At 39.8% G+C, this 23,221-nt stretch overlaps 2 protein-coding genes across 2 annotated transcripts in view; one reads left to right on the forward strand and one right to left on the reverse strand.

Annotated features, from left to right (window-relative positions):
- Positions 1–1,725: 1,725 nt before the first annotated feature.
- On the reverse strand, positions 1,726–7,251 carry tacr2 (tachykinin receptor 2). Its single transcript, XM_073463857.1, has 7 exons — positions 7,141–7,251; positions 6,277–6,572; positions 3,297–3,491; positions 2,558–2,708; positions 2,315–2,434; positions 2,153–2,229; positions 1,726–2,062 (listed from the first exon to the last, which is right to left on the reverse strand). The coding sequence occupies exons 1-7, from the start codon at positions 7,234–7,236 to the stop codon at positions 1,726–1,728; spliced, it is 1,272 nt and encodes a 423-aa protein (XP_073319958.1). The 5' UTR covers positions 7,237–7,251.
- Positions 7,252–12,058: 4,807 nt separating this feature from the next.
- tspan15 (tetraspanin 15) overlaps positions 12,059–23,221 on the forward strand; it is a 31,256-nt gene continuing 20,093 nt past the window's right edge. The window contains exons 1-3 of the mRNA XM_073463803.1: positions 12,059–12,221; positions 21,927–22,112; positions 22,417–22,491. Of these exons, the coding sequence (XP_073319904.1) occupies positions 12,132–12,221; positions 21,927–22,112; positions 22,417–22,491 (351 nt within the window). The 5' untranslated portion in view covers positions 12,059–12,131. The remainder of the gene's footprint in view (positions 12,222–21,926; positions 22,113–22,416; positions 22,492–23,221) is intronic.

Consider the following 23,221-nt stretch of genomic DNA (forward strand, 5'->3'; position numbering starts at 1 on the left):
ACACAGCAGGGTGAACAGACTTTGGCTAGGGTGGGTGTTGTCTTTCAGTATCCTTTGTCCACCAATGTTCTCTCAAGTACAACTGAATGAGCACTACACACACACATGTTCTGTCACATTTATTAAACATATTAACTTTTATTTAGGCCACAAACAACGAACCTGCTGTTTTGCTTAGACAACAATTACAGATGTTTTAAATGTTGGCACAGGGAATGAAAAACATTCTGAAATGTGAACGAGCTACAGTATTTACAACATCATGACCCGACTGTAAGTGTGCAACAAGTCCCACGTTTACATTCCCACTAACATTAATATTCTCAGTAGATGGCAGCGTTACATTTCACATCAGATTCTTCTAGCAGCACCTTGACTTTTTTATCTGGACACAACTGAACACTGACCATAAAAAAGTTACAGTCATATGAAGCAGCGAAATCACAATATATGAGCAACATACTGTATAAATGCACATATGTTAAAGAATAGTACCTTACAGTAACAGATACATGCTAACTTAATAGCTAATAATGAAGGAGATCCAGCAAAATACTGTGAAATCAGATAAATTCAAGGCTGATTTCCCTTTTAAAAGATAATAACAATAACAACAATAATCAGTTAACATCAGAGTTGATGTTGATACAGGAGGCAGTCTCCTCACTGCTTCTCAAACTTTTTTGAAAGCTGGTGAATATAGAATGTTTTAAGAAAAGAATGGCGATATCCTTACTCCAGTTGGTCCATATTAGCCTTACTGCTCCACATATGCAGTCATAAGTGTGTAACATCCTGTGTTACAGTATAAATAGCTAAGTCTTTCTGCTAACTTCATGTGTGCAGCAAGTTGGACAGCAGTCGAAGGTAGATCGCTTCTAACAGTGGTGACAGTTAAACAAAAAATCTCTTAAATGCTGAGTTTATTCTACAGAGCTTCTCAGACACAAGTGCATTAACTGATCTGCTTCACTGCCTTGGGAAAAGTATTTTATTATGTTGCAGAATACTCATTTTTCAATAAACTAAGTTGAAACACTTTATCACTTTGTGCATTATGATTAGTGAGGAGAAAAGGAAGTGAATTAGCAAAATTTCCTTCTGACAAAAAGTCCTGAAGATGAAGAAGTCCAATGTCCAGGCAGTAAAAAGAAGAAAACACACATACACGAACAACAATATTAAGGCTTGGTGCTGATGCCAGTGGACTGATCATCTGTTATATGCTCTGAAAAATCCAGTCACCACAGCTACAACTCTACAGTTACACAAACGTATCCACAGTTCACAGCCTTGCTCCAAAGGAGAAGAGGAAGAAGCGAAAATAAATGTCAGCGATGGAGGAAGGAATGTAGAAGATGGAAGATAAAAGAAATGATTGATTCCCACACACAACAAACACTAACAATGCATGAATAAGCCTCCCTTGTTGTCCAGTCCACAGGTGAAGTTCCATTTATAAATATGTTTTCACATGTTTTTCTTATATTTGGCATCAGTTTGATCTTCACATTCAATCATAAACTGTATCTCTTCAACAGAAAAGGTCAATGGTCCAAAGTCCAATGAACAATTCTTCTCTTCAAGGTTTTCCGTGTGTGAACGTCACCACACTTTGCTCATCTGCAGTTGGCTCTCCTGTGTCTTTATTGTCTTTTTATCATCAGCTCTGTTGCTGCTACACACAAACCCTGCTGCCTTCCTCATTTTGATTTGTTTCAGCAGTCAGTGGCGGTGCTGCATGAGTTTGGCAGCTGAGGATTTTGTATCGCCCGGTCTGTTCACCGCATGTGTGTTGTGCACGCTGTGTGTTTTTGACGTCCCTTTTCTGAGCTGCATGCAAGCATCTCTCTTCGTGCTCAGCTCCATGCTTTCAGCCATGTTAGTGTCGATCGTTGTGTGGTTTGTTTTGATGGAGGTGTGCGCGAATGAGCTGTCTTTGCGGTGGCTGCGTGTCATGGTGACTCTGAAGGTGTTTGTGTGCTGCAGTTCCATCTTGTCCTCCTCCGACACTTTGATGAAGGGACACCAGGCAAACGCATGACGGAAACCAGCACGGAACCTGCAGATAGAGGAAAAAACAGTTTTTTGGGGTTTTTTTGCTTTGAGTTTTGGGATTGTGAAACTTTCTGGTTGTGAATGTGCCTCTTACCTTTGGTTTAGACAGCAGTAAATGATCGGGTTGTACATGGTCGAACTCATCGCTAACCAGAATATGGTCAGATACACCTGAGAAGGAAAGGAAACATGATGCCCATTAACGAAGAAGTCAGACTAAAAAGAATTAATAACAGGCAGAAAGGCAGCTGCTAACCTGTTGAATGTAATGCTGTTTATAAATGTCTCTGTTAAATGATCCCAGTATGAAGTAGATGTGATAGGGCAACCAGCACAGGGCAAAGGTCACCACCACGACAACCATCATCTTCACCACCTATGATAAATCACAGAGCAAGAAAAAGTAAGACAAAAGTCTAAACTCTGAGTTCAGCTAAGTTGTTATCTGAGCATGTCGATCATAGTGAGAGTGCAACACATTAAAAAACTACCCAACTACCTTTCTCTTGGCTGTAATCTGGCTGTGGTAATGTTCTGTCGCCTCTCCGGGGATGTGTCCACCCCACAGCGTTCGGCCAACTAAACTGTAGGTCACCAGCATCACCAGTAGAGGGAGCAAGTAGATCAGCAGTATCACTGCAAACTGGTAACTGCAGGGAGAGAAAGAGAGAGTAAAAAACTGGACACTCCAATAACAATATTTGAATATATGGCATACTTAGAGGGGATTTACTAACATGAACATGAAGACATGATCATAGATCTTTATTAGAGACATCAAGCTTGCAATAACAAGTGTCAGTATGTCATCAGTAAATATTTATAGGTGCTGATGTTTCCTGTGCACGAGGTGTGAAGCAGTCCTTGAAAAGAAAGGATAACCTGTTGCTTGATATTATTGATCTGCTGTGTTGTAACTGTCACTGTCGGTCATTCTATCTCTGTTTTTTTAATTGATTTTGTTATTTCACCTCAGCCAGTGATGGAATGTGACTAAGTATATTTACTCAAGTACTGCAATTTTGAGGTATTTGTACTTCACTTACTTTACTTGAGTATTTCTATTTCTAAAAAAAAAACTTCTGAATCCAATCCATCAACATAGAAATGCTTTTATTTGTATTTCATTTATTTGCAGAAAATTACTGTTGAAAATTACTGATTACTTAAGTACATTTAATACCAGATACTTTTACCATAGCAACACTTCACGTATGAGTACTTTTTACAACACTGACCTTAGTTGATGTGTTCCTCCGTAATCGTCAGGCCAGTCGACCATGCACACGGTCCTGGGGTAGTAAAATCTCGTCACACTGTAGTAGCACTGAGGGAAAGCCAGGCAGACGGCCACTATCCAAATCACGGCAATCACAACCTTTGTAGAGGTGGAGGAGAGGCGGGGCTTCAGAGGGTGGATGATGGCCATGTACCTGAAAGAGGACAAAAAGTTTTGTTCATTCATATCTGTCTGATGTTTATCTCACAGGAAACATAAAGAAACCTGCGCGACTCAATAAAGGCTTTCAAGAGTGAATGACTGAATCATGAAAGAGATCCATTAACTGCAATGAATATATGTGTGGATATATACCATATAAATGATCATGGATAACCTTTATTCATTAGAGATGTTAAGTGTATTATACTATTAACAATATAAGAAATAGTTCCTCCTGGTAAGTCTGATGGCAGCTGTGACTGAGATAAAGATATTGTTTCAACTAAGGTGGAATATTTTTAACAAATGTCAGTAATCATGGTGACCATGGCAACCTGTCGAGACTCTTACGCAATCAACTTATACTCATTTGCTTTACAACATTTCTCAGTGTTGTCACCGATATAGTCAAATGATTCAACCCTGAGTATGAATCGTTCATTTGAATTATTCAGGGCCAACAGCGAGCGTGTACTTCGTTTCATGGATAAGAGATTTGCATTAGAGAAGCAATTTCTAAGTAAATTTTTTTTATGTATTCTGCTGTGTTGTATTCTGGCCTCAAATCAAGGTTAGTGGAGCGAGAAAAGGGAAATTTTTAATAAATGAAAAATGCATTATACGTAAATGTAAATACATAAATAAAGAGATTAGATTGTTGTATCAGTAATTCTGGTTCTGTCGTATAAAGCAAACTATTTTCTTTCTTGCTTAGCCCTCAGTTCTCATCTTCATCCTTTTTAACCTGTTGGACCAAGTTACACCTGACCCACCTCTAACAGGTGGGTAGAACATGTAGGCCTGTTGCTGCAATATAAAACAATCATACATCGTGCGCCATTTTATGAATGCAGATCATGTTTTTCAATTTATCTGTGTAATTAATTGTTTTTCCTGCTTGCTGCAGCAGGTGATGACACCAAAGAAAGCCACACAAACTGATGATTCTACAAATTGGAGACTAATGATGAGGAATTATTGAGTTATAAGCAGATTTACACCTGGTATGATCTCAGCATATGGCTAATTCATCACTACATCTGTCCTGAGCCACAAAGAGAGCCAGATATGATATATGTCATGCACACACATGAGAGTGTAATGAAACGCTCCAGTGACTCTCCCCTCTGGAACAACTGCATTGCAGTGTACATACAGTTTGAGTTTACTGGGTGCGCCTACGCCATCAAATCCAGCAGTGCATCCTATCTTTATGAAGTTTATAATGTTCAGTCTGAGCTGACATTGTCTTTTTGAGACCATAATTAGTGATGCTGAAGTGGAATGAATTATATTAACATTCTGCCTCCCTCATGTATGTAAATGGAGGCAGATAAAACCTTTGAGATGTCTGTGAATGTAATGCAGTTCAATACAACCTCTAGTATAAAAGTGAAAAGTATTCCTCTGAAGGACATTTCTGTGCAAAGCTAACTGAACCTGATTTTTTGTCTCTTTGTCTGTCTGTCTGTTTGTGTCTTTCTACGTCTTCTACTTCATTTCGTCTTGATAGGTTGAAATCAGTCTCATGATGTTGGGAATGATCCCCTCGAATGCATTAAAATTAAAGTAACAAGCCTGTTTTGAAAATGTAAGGAGTAGAAAGTACAGATATTTGTGTTAGATACCTGAAAAATCTACTTTCTACAGTGGTATAGTAAGTATTTGTACCTTGTTACTCCGCCCCTCTGGTATTAGCATCAAAATATTCTATTATAAGTATAAGTAAAAAGCACTAAAAGTATTAATTTCGGATTCATAGTAATGGAGCTTGAGTGTTTGCTGTATATACCACCCAGTAGATGGTGTGATTTCACCAAAGGGTCAATAAAGTTTTATCTTTATCCATAATAATACCAAATAATGAATTTGTTGATTCTCTTTTGTATTATTATTATCATAAATATGTAAGGTAACTAAAGCTGTAGTGGAGTAAAAAGCACAATATCTCCCACTGAAATAGTGAAGTAGAAGTAGAAAGTAAAGTAAAATCAAAATACTCGCTACAAGTACCGCAAAATTGTACATAAGTCTGTTGTATTTTACTGCAATACACTGTAACTCAGGATATATCTCATACTGTGTGTTAAGTACAGTTTCAGACTTAGAACAGACTGGCCACTCATGCTCCAGTGAGCATTAATGATGACATCTGTATCTCCGCTGCTTGTTGACTCACATCTCCTTCATGGAGCGTTTTCCTCTGTATTGACTGAACAGTGGCTGCAGCTGACATCAAGTGATGGATCTCAATGAGCGGCAATTTCACTGAGAGTCGCTGTTCAGCCTCAAACAACAAACACCTGTCTGACGAGGAAGCTCTGAGTGGGATCAGCGACGAATTGTGATGAAGAACATTGTATTAGACCAGCTGTTATCTGCCACTGAAGTGACAAGATGTTTATCAACCAGAATTTGACCACATTAATACACCATCATTGAAATCCATACAGAAATAGACATTAATATAGCACATACAGTGTAGTAAGTAGCAGTTAAGAGGTTCACAAGGTGGTTTCCGTACTGCTGAGTTGACAGATTCAGTAAGTAGTCGTCCATCCTGTTTTGGGTGCATAATGCAGCTCCTAAATGGGTGTTGCAGGAGATGAGCTTCAGTCATCCCATTAGTGTCTAATTGCTGCTACAAAACAGTTTCACATGTGCTGACATGTTCATTTTGGACGAGAGCATCAGCTTAACTGTATTGTGATTCTACTTTTAAGGAACATTTAATTACGCTTAAAGAATCATGGTCTGCAAGAAGAGAGCTTTCTCACCTGTCCACAGCGATGGCAGCCATCGAGTATATTGATGAAAACATGGCCGTGATGGGGAAGAAGTTCTGGAATCTGCAGTAGCCCAGGCCGAAGTACCAGTCGTTGTGAAGTGCGTACACAAAGTTAAAAAGAGTGTTGAATGACGCCATGGAAACGTCAGAGAAGGCCAGGTTGACGATGAAGTAGTTTGTTACAGTCCTCATGCGTCTGTGAGCGAGAATAATCCAGATCACCGTGACGTTCCCAGTGATGGACACCAGGATGATGAGGGAGTAGGCTATAGCCCACAGAGCCACCTGAGAGAGGAAGAGGAGAGGAAGAGGAGAGGAGAGGAGGAAAACACAATAAATGTCATACATAACAAAGGACGTCTCCAAACCCTAAATAGAAGCAAACTCTTCTTGAGTTTGAGACCATTTTATTGTATGTGAACTCTATTTTAAGACGTGCTGCCACCAAACATCTGAACGTGAGTTTAACATCTGATCCTGCCCCCTTCAATTTTTTTTTTGCCACTAGTGAGCCATATGCTCACCATAGCTTGCCATATTTAAACATTAACTTGTTAGATATTCTTATGCTTTGCTGCAGAGTATCTGGGACCAAAAAATTAAAAGCCTAAAACTCTAAATCCTCTTTTATGACATTCACAGACTGAGTGTAGTTTGGTTTAAACATCATGTAGCTGAAAAACATTAAACACATTTCTTTCTTTCGTTCTTTCTTTCTTTCTTTCTTTCTTTCTTTCTGTCTGTCTGTCTGTCTGTCTGTCTGTCTGTCTCATGCTTCCTCTCCACTCAGAGTGAACTGGCTCTGACTCGGACCAGTCTAATTTCTGGTCCTGGTCCGGCTGTACTCTCCCACCTGCCAGTCGGGCTGCTGGAACTGATTCACGGTCGTCTCGTTGTCGTCCTCCAGCCAGTCGCCGGTCACTGATAAAGGGAACGAGGTGGCCTCCATGTCTCGTTCAATGTGTTGAACCAGACTCTCTGCGTCCATATTTTTCTTCTCCCTGTTCACCTGGTGACAGAAACTTTATGACTGTATGCGTCATGCGGCACAATTACACCTCATTAATTAAGATTAATAATGCAATAATTTAGAGTTACGATTACGAATACATTTGAAAATGTTTGATGCATTTAGAGTAGGTGAATATGACCTCTTATGATCTTCCATCCAAATATAACTTATCATGCTTTTCCTTCTTACAGACTGAAGCGATCATACCGAGTTAAATTTCACTGTGAGAGCATTTGGCGCCTGAGTTAATAATCATACACCTCATATCACTGTTATGGCAACTCCCACAGTCTGCTGATAGTCTAATCTGAGTAGCGCCTGTTGGGTTTATTAAACATTTCCTTGTGCGTAAAATAAACCCAACTTCGCTTGATTTTAGTCCACATCTGACTGAAAAACACGCTTTAATATCAGCTCCTAATACAACATATATTCCTCATCCAACACGCATCACAGGCGCACAAACGCACAACAAAAGGTGTCTTTGGCTGCAGTAAGCGCAACAGCCTCCAGCACAAGTGATAACAAAAAAAATGATGCACACCAGAGGAAGGTGCTCTCTACAAAAATAAAACAAAATCTCTGTCAGTTTATTCCCAACATCTGGCTTACCTAAGGAAGTTGTCAGGGTTTTTTTTTTTCTTTAGTATTTCCGATCCATTGCTGATTATGTCCCAAAAATTAGACTCCATATGCGTAATGGAGAACCAGGTCCATCCAATAATCCGTCAAGACATCTCTTCTCTCTCTCTCTCTCACTCTCACACACATCCACACATATAGTCTGTACACCCACACACTCTTTCTCTCCCTCCCGGAATGTGTAACTGTGGCTGATTAAGGTACGAGCTGCTGAGAGTGACAGAGGCGCACGGGCAGGCACACACGCGACTGTGCGCGTGGAGCTGCGCCAACTCCAAGTACACATACACACACGCAGAGAGAGAGAGAGAGAGAGAGAGAGAGAGAGAGAGAGAGAGAGAGAGAGAGAGAGAGAGAGATGAATGAAAAGCAGAGAAATAAGCAGCTCCGGCTTTCTGGATGTGAATGGCTCTTGATGTGTTTACAGAAAATAGACAATGTGAGAAAAGTGGCATGAATTTGAAGCACATTTCCCCTGCTGTGCATTACTACATTCAACACAAAAGAGAGATGAGCAGAGTGTGTGTGAAATAAAGACCAAATCAAGGAGAGGCTTGGAGGAAAAAAAGGACTGGTTGCTTGGATGAGGACTGTGAAAACAAAAGTAAATGGACAGCCCCAGTCTCCACTGCTTTACCTGCTGTTAAAGTATTTATAACCTACAGTCTGTTTCTGCTCTACACAACATGTGTCAAAGGAGACACACAGAGAGGGGAATAATGCAACATTTTCATGGTTGGACAGACGGAGAGCTCTCTGGAGCTTGTCTGTGTGGATGGAGATTCACCTGCAATCTTCACTTCCTCAGTTACATCCTTTTTCATTGAGTTTACATAAACATCCATGAATACTGCAGGCAGTATCTTGGCTTTTTACACCAAAACTCTGAGGGTCTGTTCAAAAAAATTCTTGTTGTAGCTGTATTCAGCCTGCATGCCTCCAACACTTTGTTCTGAAACCCAACAATCGTTATCTGCAATCACCTGAGATCCAGGGAGATTGTCCACCCGAGGTGTTCCTTGTGGGTTATGACACGGCTGATGAGGTCAAACTTTATTGTAGAGTGGGAATGGATTTTTGGTGCTGCTGCTGAGAGGTGAATGTTCTGTGATGAGTTTCTCCGGTCTTTGCTGCTGCATGGCTTTACACCTCATTCGTGACCTCAATCTTTCTGTTCTGTTTTGGTGTCAATGTGCTTTATGTTGCTCTTCTCCTTCACAATGAGCAAATACGATATTCATTATCATTTCTTTGCTAACCACACTCATTTAATAACTCTGTTTTGCTGTGAAGCTCCAGAAATGTTTTATGGACTGCAAAACTGAGTTATCATTTCTGGGTGAACTTGTCCTTGAGGAGGTTGCAGAGCTGATGACGGCGTTGACGACCAATACTGAATACTTGAAAAAGAACAGCCCAGTGTTTGCTGCTGTCGGCAGGCACACATTTTGAAAAACGGCAGCTGTCCACTTTTAGTGAGAGCTGTGGTATCTGAAAAATAACAAAACACTTAATCGCTCCCCAAGAGAAAGTGTGAGTCAGTGTTTATGTGCTGCCAGTTTTGAAATGTGAACATAAATAAAAGTGTTAACATGTTCGTGTATGTTAAAGGGCACGTGGTTAATGTCTTGGTGTTGAGGTGCCACTGAGGACATGCACCTTCGCTGTAATGAACAATGTTTACATTCCTAGAGAGTTCTGATGTCTGGTTATCGCAGTCATTTCTTTCTTTCTGGAATCGATGAAACAAAGACCTCTACAACAAACATTCAACAGCTCATGTGTAATGACTTCTGAACCTTCATTTCTTATTGTTATATCTTTTTCTTGTTCTTTCTGTTGTTTTTATTCCCACCTATCTGGTTTGTTGTCTGTCATTGCTCCCATTTGTGCTCTTTCTGTTCTCACCCCCCTCTCAGGGGAAATCTACTCTGTGTGTTTTCAACATGTGTTTGCACAGAAAAGGACGGGTAGAGGTAGAGCCTGCTGACTTCAGCTGTACTCATTTCGTCTTTCCTCTGTTGTGTGTGTACAGTATGCAGTGCATATGTGTACTTTCACATGCTCGGAAATCCTTATTTGCCAGCCGGGCCTGGTGGAGGGCACGTTGAAGGGCACGGGCAGGGGAATGAAAAGTTTCTAACAAGCTGGTCTAACTGCGCTTTACAAGTGTGTTCTCCCAGGTGGATCCAACCCTGAGGCACTGGAGCGGGACAAAAACCAGTCATGATTACCGAGGGACTGAAAATAATGAGGAAGGGATCGAGCAAAGACAAAGATAGCTCTCACTGCTTCATATAAATGTTGCACCTGAACGCATCTCAAAAACTACATCTGACCGCTGACAATTACCCATTAACATTTTGTGTACACTAACAAGTCATTAGTCTGCATTCATAGTCAAAAAACATCACTCAAAGAGAAACATAAAACAACAAGTATCACCCCAAAGTGAATGTGATGAAGTGTCTAGAATACAAAATGAGTTTGTCTGATAAATCCTGAAACTTTTCAGGTTCGCTTTACTTTACTTTGTATTGTTGTTGTTGGCCCAGGCTCTTTGGCTTGTGGAAGAAGATAAGAGAGGACGGAGGTGATAAACGAGGAAAAACCAAACTAACTGAGGTGAAAGTGGCGAACAAGTGACGAAGCTGTTGAACAGCTGTTGATAAGGGTCAGCAGAGCTCATGCAGCTGGACACACTGCGTACACGACAGCCCGGGGATGGCTGCTTGTTGTTTGGATGTGTCAGAGTGCTAAAACGTCTATAGTGGTCCACAGCTGTACCTTTATTCATGAGTAGTTCACACTGTTTGCGTCAGGCTCTAATTATGAAACGGAGCTAGATTAAGGGTTAAAACCTTCACAAAAAGCCATTTTTTTGGGTGATGTGGAGACAAAAAGTTAGTTTGCATTTATGTTTTAGATTCAATTTATGTTCGATGTGATTTTGAAGTATTTAATCATCAGATTTATATGATTTTACAAATGTTTTCCTGTAGTACTTAATTGTATTGTATAGTATCATGTATGGTATTTACTTTTTATTTATATTTCTAAGCACATTGAGTCCACACTTTTCTAGTCCACATTTCAGCAGGTTCTGAGAAGGGTTCTTGTGACCACATGGTCCCAACAGAGGACAGTCTGGGTGTCCAGTTCTTTATGGTCTCTGCTGGACTTCACCACTAGGGGGCAGAGTAATGTGTTTTCAGTTAATCTGTTTGAGTTGTGAGCTGTTGAGTTAAACTGTTTAATCCATTGTGTGGTACTCAGTAGATTTATCAGACCACAGAAAGCCTTAAAAATTAGGCCTAAAAAAGCAAAGACAGAAAAATGCCATAATGACAGACTCCGTTTTTTTTTCATTGAATGTGTCAGGTTTCATATTTGATATATGATATGATGATTTATCCAGATGTTTGCACGATCCTGCACTGTCTTTACATCTTCTGGCCTACTGTGCGACCCAGACCAGGGGAGCACACTGGGACCGACCAAGATTGCAGAGTCTATAAACTTACTGTATTTTTATTTTTAACTGAAGATCGAAGTTTTTCTACTTAATCAATTCTTGTACCCATTTGTACACATACACATATATAACAAAAACAGCATTTCTTCTGTTTATGTATAATCTTTGGGTTTTTTTTATTTCACACTTATTTTGTTGTTGTTATTGTTTCTTTCAGTTGTTTTGGCAATACAATTCAGGTGGTAAATCAAATAACGTATTCATGAGTCCTCAGATTTATAGTGTGGAGATTAGACCACTGGCTGCAGGAAATAAAAATGAAGTATAATATGTTAAAGCTGCTTGTCTTCTTGGCCAAACCTCTTGCAAAAGGGCCTCATAAATCTCATTGGGTTTTTAAATAATGGCAAAGAGGAGGAGGTGCATGAGCCCATAATTCCTGGGTACGCCCTTGAACAGAGGGATGTTTGACAGATTAAGATCAATTTCGTGGTTCGGCGGTCACAAACAATTATTTTTGAACTAACCCATGAATCATTAGATAAAGAAATGTCGGTATTTTAACGAGGTTGAGCTCATAAACCATCCCTCCCTCCATCCATCCATCCATCCATGACGGCGGCGTGCGCTCTCAGGTGTGGTGACGATGACAACGCGGAAGTGTTGAGAGCAGCGCAGGGAGCCGCTGTCCGTCAACAGCCCTCAGTCAGACACGATGTCCAACAACGAAGAGGTCCGATACTGTCACAGGTTCTCCTACATTTTGCTCAAATTCCTCCTGTTCGCCTACTCCATCATCTTCTGGGTGAGTAACGCCACGAACATCGCTTGTTTTGGAGGGAGCGGGAGCTTTGCACAGATATATCCCGGCTGCAGAGGGTGTAGACGGTGTGTGTGTGTGTGTGTGTTACAGCTGGGACTGTGTGTGCTGTTCAGCCTCACAGCAAGAAAAATAATAATTCAACTCGTTATGGCGTGAAAAATGTGGATGTTTGACCCACTTTGTCATATTCAATGTTTGTTCTCCAGCTTTGAAGCGACAGGTGTCGTACCTGTGGAGTAATGTGTGTGACAGTGTGTAACAGTCTGTAGCCACACCCTCCCCTGTGCACCTTTACCCTACCCTTACCTGCCTGATAGGCTGCGCGCTGGGTAAACACAACGTGAATCAGATAAAGAGAAAATAGAAGAGAAGAGCAGCATATTCAGGGTTTTTCCCTGCCAGGCTGCTTGTGCGTGTTTTGTCAAGTCCTGCTGTGGTCAGACTGTCCCACAAACACCAGTCATGTCTGGGCCACCACATGACAGAGAGGCAACATGTTTTTCAGCAGATTAAAGATCATGTAATGACAGCATTAAACTGCTCTAAATGACAGAGTTGGTCCTGTAATTGTGTTGTACAGAAAGCTTACAAACTTCTACAAGACGTCTGTCTGCACGGTAGATTAAACTCACTAAAGTTTTCAAATATATTTCTGGTGATATACTTCTTTATGTTTTTGAAATACAGCCACACTGTCATCTCAGGCCGAGTCGCAGAAACGACCCAGATAAGTCAATAAAACAAACGCCTAATGCATGATAGAAGTGCTACTGTTTAATCAGTAAGTAGAGTAGAAGTAATAAGAAGTATTATTTACATCTGAGTTAAGTGTGCAAAACCTACTTTCTCCGTATCAAAATTTTGCATTTCAGGAAAGTGTTTTCTGTGTGGTGATCTTCTCTGAAATTTTTGTTTTTAGTAAATTAAACACATTTATATCTTTTTGAATGATTAAAAAACACATTTCACACACTGCTAATTAGAAATCACTGCCTAAATCACGATATGACATGATTCACGACAAGTTACCCACAATAACGATAGATACAAGACTGTACATCACTATATCTGTAAGTGAAGACAAAAACACCCATAAAAAGGACAAAGTGCAGGAATCATGTGTCTTTTCACTGCATTGTGGTGTCAGTTTGACATTAATTGTGATTAAACGATATATTTTTAAAAAAGTGTATAGAGTCTTAGTTTATTTCCCTCAACACGCACACACTGACTACAACTGGCAAAACGCATAACTGCCAGAAAACTGAACAGCTCTGGAGTTAAAATGTTTAAAGGAAGGAGACAACTCTGACTCAGAGGTTTCCAGAAGTTTACACCACATTGTGTTTTTAAGTAGTGACTCTGTTAGGTCAAATTGTTGGGGGGAATCTGCTTGTTTAAACAAAAATATCTATTATCGTATCGCAAGAGGAAGTGTGAAAGGGGTCAATCTCAGTAATGAACCTATAAAGAATTACCACCTGATTCTGCTGCTCCCTTTTATGTTTCAGCGTGTTGTTCAGCTGTAACTTTGTTGTTTCGGTTCACTCTCACCACTCTCAGACTGTCTATTTTGGACAGAGCAGGCAGCTGTTTTCAGTGAATAAGCATTGAAAAGCCACCGACAACAGACAGACACAAACAGAAACTAGAAGTGGAACATAGCGGATAACTTAAGAGCTGAAGAAGTATTGTATAACAGTATTTCTCTGTCTCTGTAGCCGAGGTAAAGTGTCTCCTGAAGAGCAGCTACTTTATATGTAGCGTATACATTTGGTTGGTAATAGAGACGCTTGGCAGCCTAACAGTCATTCATCTTCAGCCGCGAGCGTTGTCTAAGTCTTTGTCCAGTTTAAGTGGTTTGCTTAAATGTCTTCTAAGATGCTGTGATTTGTCAAAAACAAGGATGAAATACCTCAACGGTTATAATTTACTTGCCTCAGTTTATTTTTCAAAGGCAGTAACATAACAAGTCGTATAATTTGACTCCTGGAGATGACACTAGTTTCAACAAATAACTCTGATATAACGGAGACAAGACACTCGGTGGCAATGATGGCTTAAATTATGTCAGTTTTATAAAGAATAAAGGTTTTATGTGACATAGCCAAACCCTGCAGCTGCTCCCTCTCATAGACGGCATGCCAGATTGTGTAGTTGCAGAGACAGATGGCTGATTGACACAACAAAATCACTTATTTATTGCTTCGGTGAGATATTTCTGAAACATTTATTCATGGATAGAGGGGGAGAAAGAGCAGGAGAGGGGAGGCAGTAATGGGTTTATTATGGAGAATGAATGCTGCTCTGATAGGGGAGGTGAAACAGATTAACAAGTTATATTTGCTTTGCTCCTGCAGCTTGTTGATTCATTCACGTTAAAGAGAAAATTCTTGTGAAATGCTGTTTCTGAAGCATGCGATTTATCTCTGCTTCATACAAGATAAAGAGCAGTTTAGGTCATATTTTCACATCCTTATTTCATTTGTGGCACTACCAACAGTTTATTTCTGCCACAATGTTTCATAAAACGGATGTGTGGGAGTCATTTTAAATCCATTTTTAGTTGTCTGGATGTTGTAATCACTAATATTTCCTCACAATTCTTGTAAATAGTGATTTAAATGGCAAATCGTGATACAACAGAGAGCTTTAATGGCATTTTTGATTTAATGATTAATGATTTTTTTAGGAAGTTTGTACCTAATGAAGCTTTTAGAGTATTACTGGCTCTTGATTGATTTGTATTAATCCCTCCTTTTGAAAAAATGACCTCTTCTTCACACGGATTCATTGCACCGCAGGACAGGATGTCCGTGTGCTGGAGATCAGCTGCTGAGGCAGCAAACCGCCGAGTATAGCAGCGTATGTTAGAGAAACAATGCAGAGGAGAAGATTAGGTATTTCCTGTTTACTTTGGAAAAATAATTAGGTCATGTAGGAACAAAGGTTCCTTTTAATCTGACTTTAGGATCAGAGATCTTACAGTTGACAATGACCAAAACCAAAGCATGAAACGTTTTTGAAAGATTATTATTCCAAAGGTCTTGTTTTGTGGTCTTTGAAAGTCATTCTGACATTGTTATGTTAATGAATGTAGTGATATAATGGCGATGAAGGTTCTCAGTCATCCAGGTCGTAGTTATTCTAAGTGCTATATCGTTGGCAACTGGACGTTTCACCTCTAATCCAAGTGGCTTCTTCAGTTCTAACTAAATGGAGGGGAGTTGTAGGCTTTTAACCCATGTGTGGGAGTGTCCTTACAGTGTCCTCAGGTGCACTTAATGACTCTGTGAGGACACTCCCACACATGGGTTAAAAGCCTGCAACTATCTGAACTGAAGAAGCCTCTTGGATGAGAGGTGAAAGGTCTTCAAGAAACTGAAACTGAAGTCCAGTTGCCTACGATACAGCACTTAGAAGTAGTGATATAATGCAAACAGTGCATTAGATCGGCAGAGCAGAGTTTATGATTTATCAATCATTTATTATTAACTATTATTATGACATGATTGGAGGTGTGTAAAATGATTTTATCAGTAGTTATGATTACTAATTAATGATCTGTAATTTGTCGAAACCTGTTTTCTTCTGTCAGTTGGAGAGGAGTTCCTGCATTTTGAAGAAAACCTTCTCAACTGTGTTCGCAGCTCTGAACTTGTAGTTCCTGTGGGTTGATTTCACTTCAGGCTGCTGTGTGAGATTATCTGCTTTTCTTAACCTTTATTTACCCAGTGAAGGTTGACTGAGCACAACTCATTTACTGTGACTCATTCTGAAACAAAAACACATGCACACATTGAGGTCGTTGACTTTTGACCACTGAACAGTAACTGTAACTGCAATTGCCCTGTAATTAAGGACAGTGAGCCTTAATGACTGACAACTCTTGTTGTGTGTGGGAATGATTACAAACTCAGTCCTCGACATCGAGCAACCTTTACAGGCATTATATGTCTATTAAATAAATATGTCCCTGTTTGCTTTATGTGAAAAAAATCATAGGCTTAATTGGTCCAAAGTCATATTTATGACTTTATGCTCACCTGCAGCTGGTCTCATCAACAGGACCCCCCCAAGTGGACATATGTCTCTAAACATTACATTAGCTGACATCTTTGACCATCATCCCATGACACATATTCTCTACACTGTGAGCTTTTGCCTAAAAATGATGATATAGCCTACAAATATCACAGTATTATCTTGAAGCCATACCGCCCAACCCTAGTTTGAATTAAATTAAAGATGACTCATCTCATCTCGTTAAATTAGTGAGCATGGGATTGTAAAGCAATCAACAGCTAAATTGAGCGATGTAATATGACAGACAAAAATATGAATACATTAAATAACGAGGCATTTAAAAGCCATTCTCAAAACCAATTTATGAATTTGTTCATGAAGCCAATTAGTCACTTAAATAAGAAATCATGAGATGCATTTCTACTTCAAGTACTTCATTTTAATATAGGGCTGGGCGATGTGGCCCTAAAATAATAACGCAATATTTTTAGGCTATTTCAGATACACAATATATATCTGGATATTCACAAATGCTAAGACAAGGCAACAGCATCAAATATCACAATATTTTTGATCAAACACGTCTTGTGACCATTTTGTAGCGATGACTACAAACTATTGACACAATATATAAAAAGGATTTCTCATAAATAATCATCAGTAATATGGATATAATGGATTAGTGGATAAAGGCAAGTAGAACAGTCTGATAAGCTCAGAAAATAAAAACTTTACTGTACTGCAGCCTTTAAAATCAGGAAAAGACAACACTTATGTCATATCATGACAATATGCTCTACAGTCTGCTACCACGACAACAATATATTGATATTTTGCCTAGCCTTATTTCTATATATGTTCAATTTATTACTATATAATTTTCTAGTATTAGATCAGTAACTCTAGAGTGCAGTAAGTCATTTTATATTAGTGCATTTTTGTCATATATCTGCAGTTTGTAGCCTGGTTTCAGAGCTCCTTCTGAGTCCCAGCACTGCAGTGTGTTCCCCCACAGCAGTCAGTCAGAAACGCTAAGAGCATTGTGGAGTTGTTTGAACAGAGTGTTACAGGTTATATAAAACAGCTTAACCTTGGCCTAATGCCCTGATATTGTCACCAAGTCATCTGCAGCTAAGTGCATGCTGATAAACAGAGCACTGCCTGTGTTATTATATTATCTCAGTTATTTTGGTTAAGACTTGTTTACATGAACAAATCAGATCCTTGAACTCTTTGCAGAGACAATCACTCATCATCGTCTTGACAAAGAAATTTAGAGTTGCTCTGTATTTATTGCTCTAAGTGCCCTCCTCTCCTCTTGGCTGAATGTAAGAGAGTTTTGGGGTGGCAGGCGACCAGCCAGCAGCAAGATAACATAACAGACAGCACGCAGGGACTTGTAAGGAAAAGACATCAAGGTGGATTATAAACAGTTTCTTGGACCTTCAGAACTCCAAGATGACTACTAATGTAAAAACACTCCTTTTCTCTCCGTCCTTCCTTTCTTCCTTCCTCCTGCGCTGACATGTTGCCTGTCTTAATTTGTAAGGCTCAAGAAAGACCGTGGGGAAGCAGACTGCAATTTGCAACACACGTGTCAAAGAATGAGGTGTTTGTAGATGAAACATGCTGTGATCTAGCTGTCCTACAGAGCTTTTGTAGTGTGTGTGTGTGTGTGTGAGTGTGTACGCACGCGCGTGCGTGTGTGTGTGTGTGTGCGTGCGTGTGTGTTTTCTTGGAAGTCGTCTTTGTTTCAGGGAAAATTTAAGACATTAAAATGTATTATGCTGTTTAACACTACAGGAAGTGTGTTTAAACTGAGTCTGGGCTTCATTTTTGTAGCATTATCCATCAGTTTTATTGTTCAGGACAGCATTGTACTTACCATAATATTTGCTGAGATCTTGAAGCACAGTGTTTAGTGTTTATTTTCAAATGTTAGCATGCCAACAGAGCAACTAAAGTGGTGAACATGGTTAAAATTTCACGTGCCCAACCCCAACATGTTAGCATTGGCTTTGTGATGGAACATTTTGCTTAAATCACATCTGTGACTAAGCACGTCCTCGCAGAACTGCTAGCACGGCTGTAGACTCAGAGCTAGTGGTCTGCGGGGAAAATGCTTTCTGGACCACAGGGGAATTTTTTTGCTGCAATACCACAAGTGGCCACTGGGCAAAATTAGAAGCAAGGCTGCGTGGCACCGCTGTATTCAAGTCTACATAATAGATTTATGGTTCTGACATATACTACACAAGAGGAAGTTGTTCATATCTTGAGTACACACATTGTTCAAGCTCAACAACAACTGAAACAACAATAGCCCCTGAGCTGGAGAGAAGGATTACAATGCTGCACCGTATCTGCGTTCCATTGCATCAGAGGACATTTGCATAACATTGAGCTTTACTCAACTTCCCTCTGTAGTGTTGCTCAGCGCCTTTTAAATCTCTGCAGCTCAGCAGGCAGCACTGGGCTGAAACAGTGGGTCTCATTCAAAGTGAATAGCAGCCTTGAGTGCATTTGGAGTTTGTATGTGTGAACTAGTCTTGTTGGACCTCATTATGTTTGCAAAACAGTTTTACCTCCAAATAAAATGATTCAGATAATCAAAATTATGCAAAACTATTGGCTTGTTAAAACCGTCGGACCACTCGTGTCTGTTGCCCCTTTTTGCTTTATTTGTAGCGATTTTTCTATGTTCCCACATCCCAGCAATTACTTCCGTGTGTTCAATGTCAATAATAACCATTAGAAACAATGGCCTCAACCCAAAATAACCCAAAATAAAACCAAGTTGTTATGATCTATTGTTTTCACTGAAAGAAAGTGTGTTTTCCTTGTGCAGTGTTAGAGCTGTATTGTGTTGTGCAGCTTTTAGCTGAATGTATAAATGTGTGATTGCAAGTAAGCAGATCCACTTGACCCTGCCTGGATGCATAAGAATAAAAAATAATGAAAGTTGCTTTACATAAATGGGCCATTGGTGTCTGGCCAGTTATTGCCTCAGCTGCCTGATCACATTACAGGCCTACATTTGCTCCTGTGCCATTTGGCTGTAACTGAATCTGTGTGGCCTTTTTAATTTTAGACCTGCCTGGAGCTCATTGTAGGCACAGACTTGGTGATTTAACTTTGCCATTATGTTGTGTATTCATTTTCTACTTACATTTTTAGTATACATTAACAAGGAGAGGACTGTTGCACATTCCTGCTTTACCAGATTGTTTCCTTTTTTTTCTGGGGAACATTTTGGACCTCACGCCTCCTTCATGATCAAGAATAGTAACATACTCATCTTCAACCATGCGGGATGACGCAAACTATCATGAGACAAGTGCAAGGCCCGTTGATAATTGTCAGTGATAAGTGCTGTGCTGCGGATGGATGGACTGTTTTATCAGCAATCAGCTTTGTTACTGAAATGAGTCAACAAAGATCCAAACTAGCCCCTTTTTTTAGTAGAAGGAATTATAATGAAAACTGTTCATGGTGAGATGATCAGTGGAGTGGACATGTTTCTTGACCCTTAACGCTTTTCTTCACTCTCATAATATCCCTGGTAGGCACTGACAGTTGCAGATAATTAGCTGCTCACAGATGCTAATTTAATGCAGATTGTTGAAGCAGCTTTGATGTATGTTAATGTGACACTGAAGATATGCAGATGAGTTAAGTAAGGCACAAAACGCTGGACGGGATAGTCTGCTAATTATTTCTGACTGAAGAACCAAACTTCTGTCTCAGTCTGTTTCTCTGCAGTGAGCTCATGCCTATAAGCCCGCGTCAGTGTTAACAAGGTTTAGTATAATCTGATTAAATTAACCTTTTTGCGGGAGAATCAAGTTAACAATTTTAATTTCTACATAAATAAGCCTTGAGGTTTTTAGTTGCTGGCCCAATTTTCAAATTTCAATGTTTTAGATGTCCCTGCCCAAACGCATCGGATTCAAATGAATTGGTGGTTTTGAGGCTTGAGCAGAGCTTGATGACGTGCTTATCATTTGAATCAGGTGTGTTGGAGCAGGGAAACATCTAAAGCATGCAGGGCAGGGCCCCAGAGGAACCTGACTGAAAAAACACTGGTGTAAGATCCGAACACAGTGAGCGGTAACGGCCCTTATTCTGCTTTTGCAGGCTTATTAAAACGCACCAGCACTCAAACTAAGATCTAAATGTTCAGACCCTTGTGGTTGACCCGTTAATATATGCTTGAGAAGAAAACCTGCAATTAGCGTCCATTAGCAGCTATACACTAACTTCCAAGACTACTTATACAGCACTAAACCACATAAGGCTGTTGATTGGTGTGCGTTGCTATTTGAAAGCCAGAAAAGTGAGCCGCCGTCATTATACGGCTGGCTTACTGTATATTTTAGTTCAGACCTTTTAGATCGGTTTTCAAAAGAAATAGAATGAGCTGAAAGTTGTAATTATGCTTAGGCGTTTTAATTCGAGGATGTCAACGTTTCCTCAGAACATCTAAATTGTTCTGTCTAGTTTTGTTGAAAAGGAACTGTGACGCGGTTTGAACACAGAAGAAAATACTCAGTTTCTACCTGCTGTTAGTGCGAGGGGGTTGTCAGTGTTTCTGAGTGATATTTTTCACATATATATATGTACAAATATCTCTTTTGTTTCTGTGATACTGTGGCTCACAGCAAGAAGCCTCAGTCCAACAATGAGATGTTCATTTTTCGATACAGTGGTGATCTGTCTAGTTTTTACCCATGATTGTGTGTGTGGTTGTGTGTGAACACATGCTCAATTACCTGTTTCACAGTGTTGAGTTCCTAAAAAAAATATCTGAGGTCTGACTTGAATTGATTATCAAATTATGTTTGAGTAACTGAGTGAGAAAACCACAAAGACAAAGCTGTGCGTGTGTGTGTGTTTGTGTGTGTGTGTGTGTGCGCTTGTGTGCACACTGATTGTTCCCAGTAGATTTACTGTATCCAAAACCAACAATCTTCAGAGAGCCTAATTAAAGAAGGCTGTCCTTTTCAATAGCAACACTTAATTATCTGCTACTGCCATCGACTTCAGTCTGGTGAAAATGCAGATCATGGTTAGATACTAATTAGTCTGCATAGTTTCTAGGGGGGGAAAAAACCCTGAAAAGTTCATTTTAGAAGAATCTAAAGGTAAAAATGCTTTTCAAATATGTGGGAATGCCTAATTATTATTTTTCATAATCTGAGCCGGCAGGGCAGTGAAACTTTGTGCAAGAAGTCAGTAAGTTAATGAAACTTGAGATCCTAGTACCATTTTGCATCTTAACAATACAGTAAAATACAGTGGGTGCTTTTGGCCTGTGGTCCACCAATACGTTTCATTTTTTAGCCCATCAAGTGAAAAAGTTCATGCACCCCTGATAAAGACATACCTACGGAATGGCTGGTGCTTAGGAATTCATTTTTTATAGTTAGATTTGGTCTACTGAAGATTAAATTGAGATTTTGTAACTTTTTTAGTTAAAATAACAGCTTCAAAATCATTTTGATGGTACAGTGTCTTGTAATAGGGTGAATGGTGTCTCTGTCTCAGCCACTCCGCCCCCCATCACTTAACAATTAACAACTGATGGTGGTGCTAAATGAGGACAGGGAAACATGAATTTGTGAACTAACACTTCCTAACTGCTTCTCACTGTGTTTCTAGTTGATAGGTGGCTTTATCCTGGCCATTGGCATCTATGCGGAGGTGGAGAGACAACGCTACAAGACACTGGAGGGAGTGTTTTTGGCACCGGCTATAATCCTGATCCTCCTGGGAATCGTCATGTTTGTTGTTTCATTCATTGGTGTCTTGGCTTCATTGAGGGACAATCTAACCCTACTGAAAGTGGTGAGTGGTCGGCTGAGAGCCAAGTCATATGTTTTTTTTCACACAACAAAGTGTTTGCTGGGATGTAACTGTTTGATTTATTATTGTGTTTTGGTTTTTTTTATAATGACGCACGTTAAGAAAAGGCGTGAAACAGTACACTGAAGTCACCTTGAACATCGAATCCCAAATGTATAAGGCTCCATCTAATTCCACCTGAGAGAGTTGGTTCATTGATGAAGATAGATATTAAAATGTAAAGTCTATTCGTGTGTAGGCGACAGTGTGTAATGTCTTTTCCTCTCTATTGTCTGTCTGGTCACAGTTCATGTACACCCTGGCAGTGTGTTTGATCCTGGAGCTGCTGGGAGGAATATTGGCGCTGGTGTTCCGCAACCAGGTGAGTCGTCCAAGGTGTTGATCGGCCACCTGACACTGAAACTGTCTCACATCAGCAGGTGGTCAAGATAACCATCAACCTTTACAGAGCTTTAAATATTTCAGAAAAATCAGTACTCAGTGAATACCTTTCATTAAATGGAGACTTCACTGCCATCATTTTGAAAACCGGTTTGCTCCTATTTTTAGAAAGGAAATGCACAGGGATGGTATAATCCCAACTGATCGGTTCAAAGAACAGATAGGATTATTATCTGTATGATATCGGTATGCTAATGAAATGTTCTGCTTCCCTGACTCGTCTTTGTGTTTCTGTATCTTTCTTTCTTCTCTCTGTCTTTCTCACTTCTACTATCTCTTTCCTAATCCTTCTCTTTCATCCCTTCTACGTCTCTCCTATTGTGTTGCTCACTATCTGTCTTTCTGCGTCTTCATATTAAAAGCCTTTCATGGCACACGACATGAAGCCTTTTATTGTGAAACAGCAACAGATGCGGCCTTAGTCATCAGGGTTAATGACGTTGTTTTTCTTTTCTGTGCAAAACTCTCAAATAATCTTTCACAGTATTATATGTTTATTATTAGATGTTATAAACATTAAGCACATAACACACATACAGTAAGTATGCCCACAGTATGATGACCTTTAGTAGATAGGGTTTGGGCTTCTTTTAATCTAAGAGTGAAATCGTGTAATTATTTCTTGCCACGATCTTCTGAGACACAAAACT

Source organism: Pagrus major, chromosome 4 (assembly GCF_040436345.1).
Source record: "Pagrus major chromosome 4, Pma_NU_1.0".
In the NCBI taxonomy this organism is placed as follows: domain Eukaryota; kingdom Metazoa; phylum Chordata; class Actinopteri; order Spariformes; family Sparidae; genus Pagrus; species Pagrus major.

What these genes read in the sequence shown, in the direction of transcription:
- tacr2 (XM_073463857.1), bottom strand. Translation starts at nt 7,236, where the DNA reads ATGGAGGCCACCTCGTTCCCTTTATCAGTGACCGGCGACTGGCTGGAG. An exon ending in TCCAGCAGCCCGACTGGCAG is followed by an intron (nt 6,573 to 7,140) that starts GTGGGAGAGTAC and finishes TTCCTCTCTCAG; the next exon opens with GTGGCTCTGTGGGCTATAGC. An exon ending in GCTGCCATCGCTGTGGACAG is followed by an intron (nt 3,492 to 6,276) that starts GTGAGAAAGCTC and finishes GTCCTCTTTCAG; the next exon opens with GTACATGGCCATCATCCACC.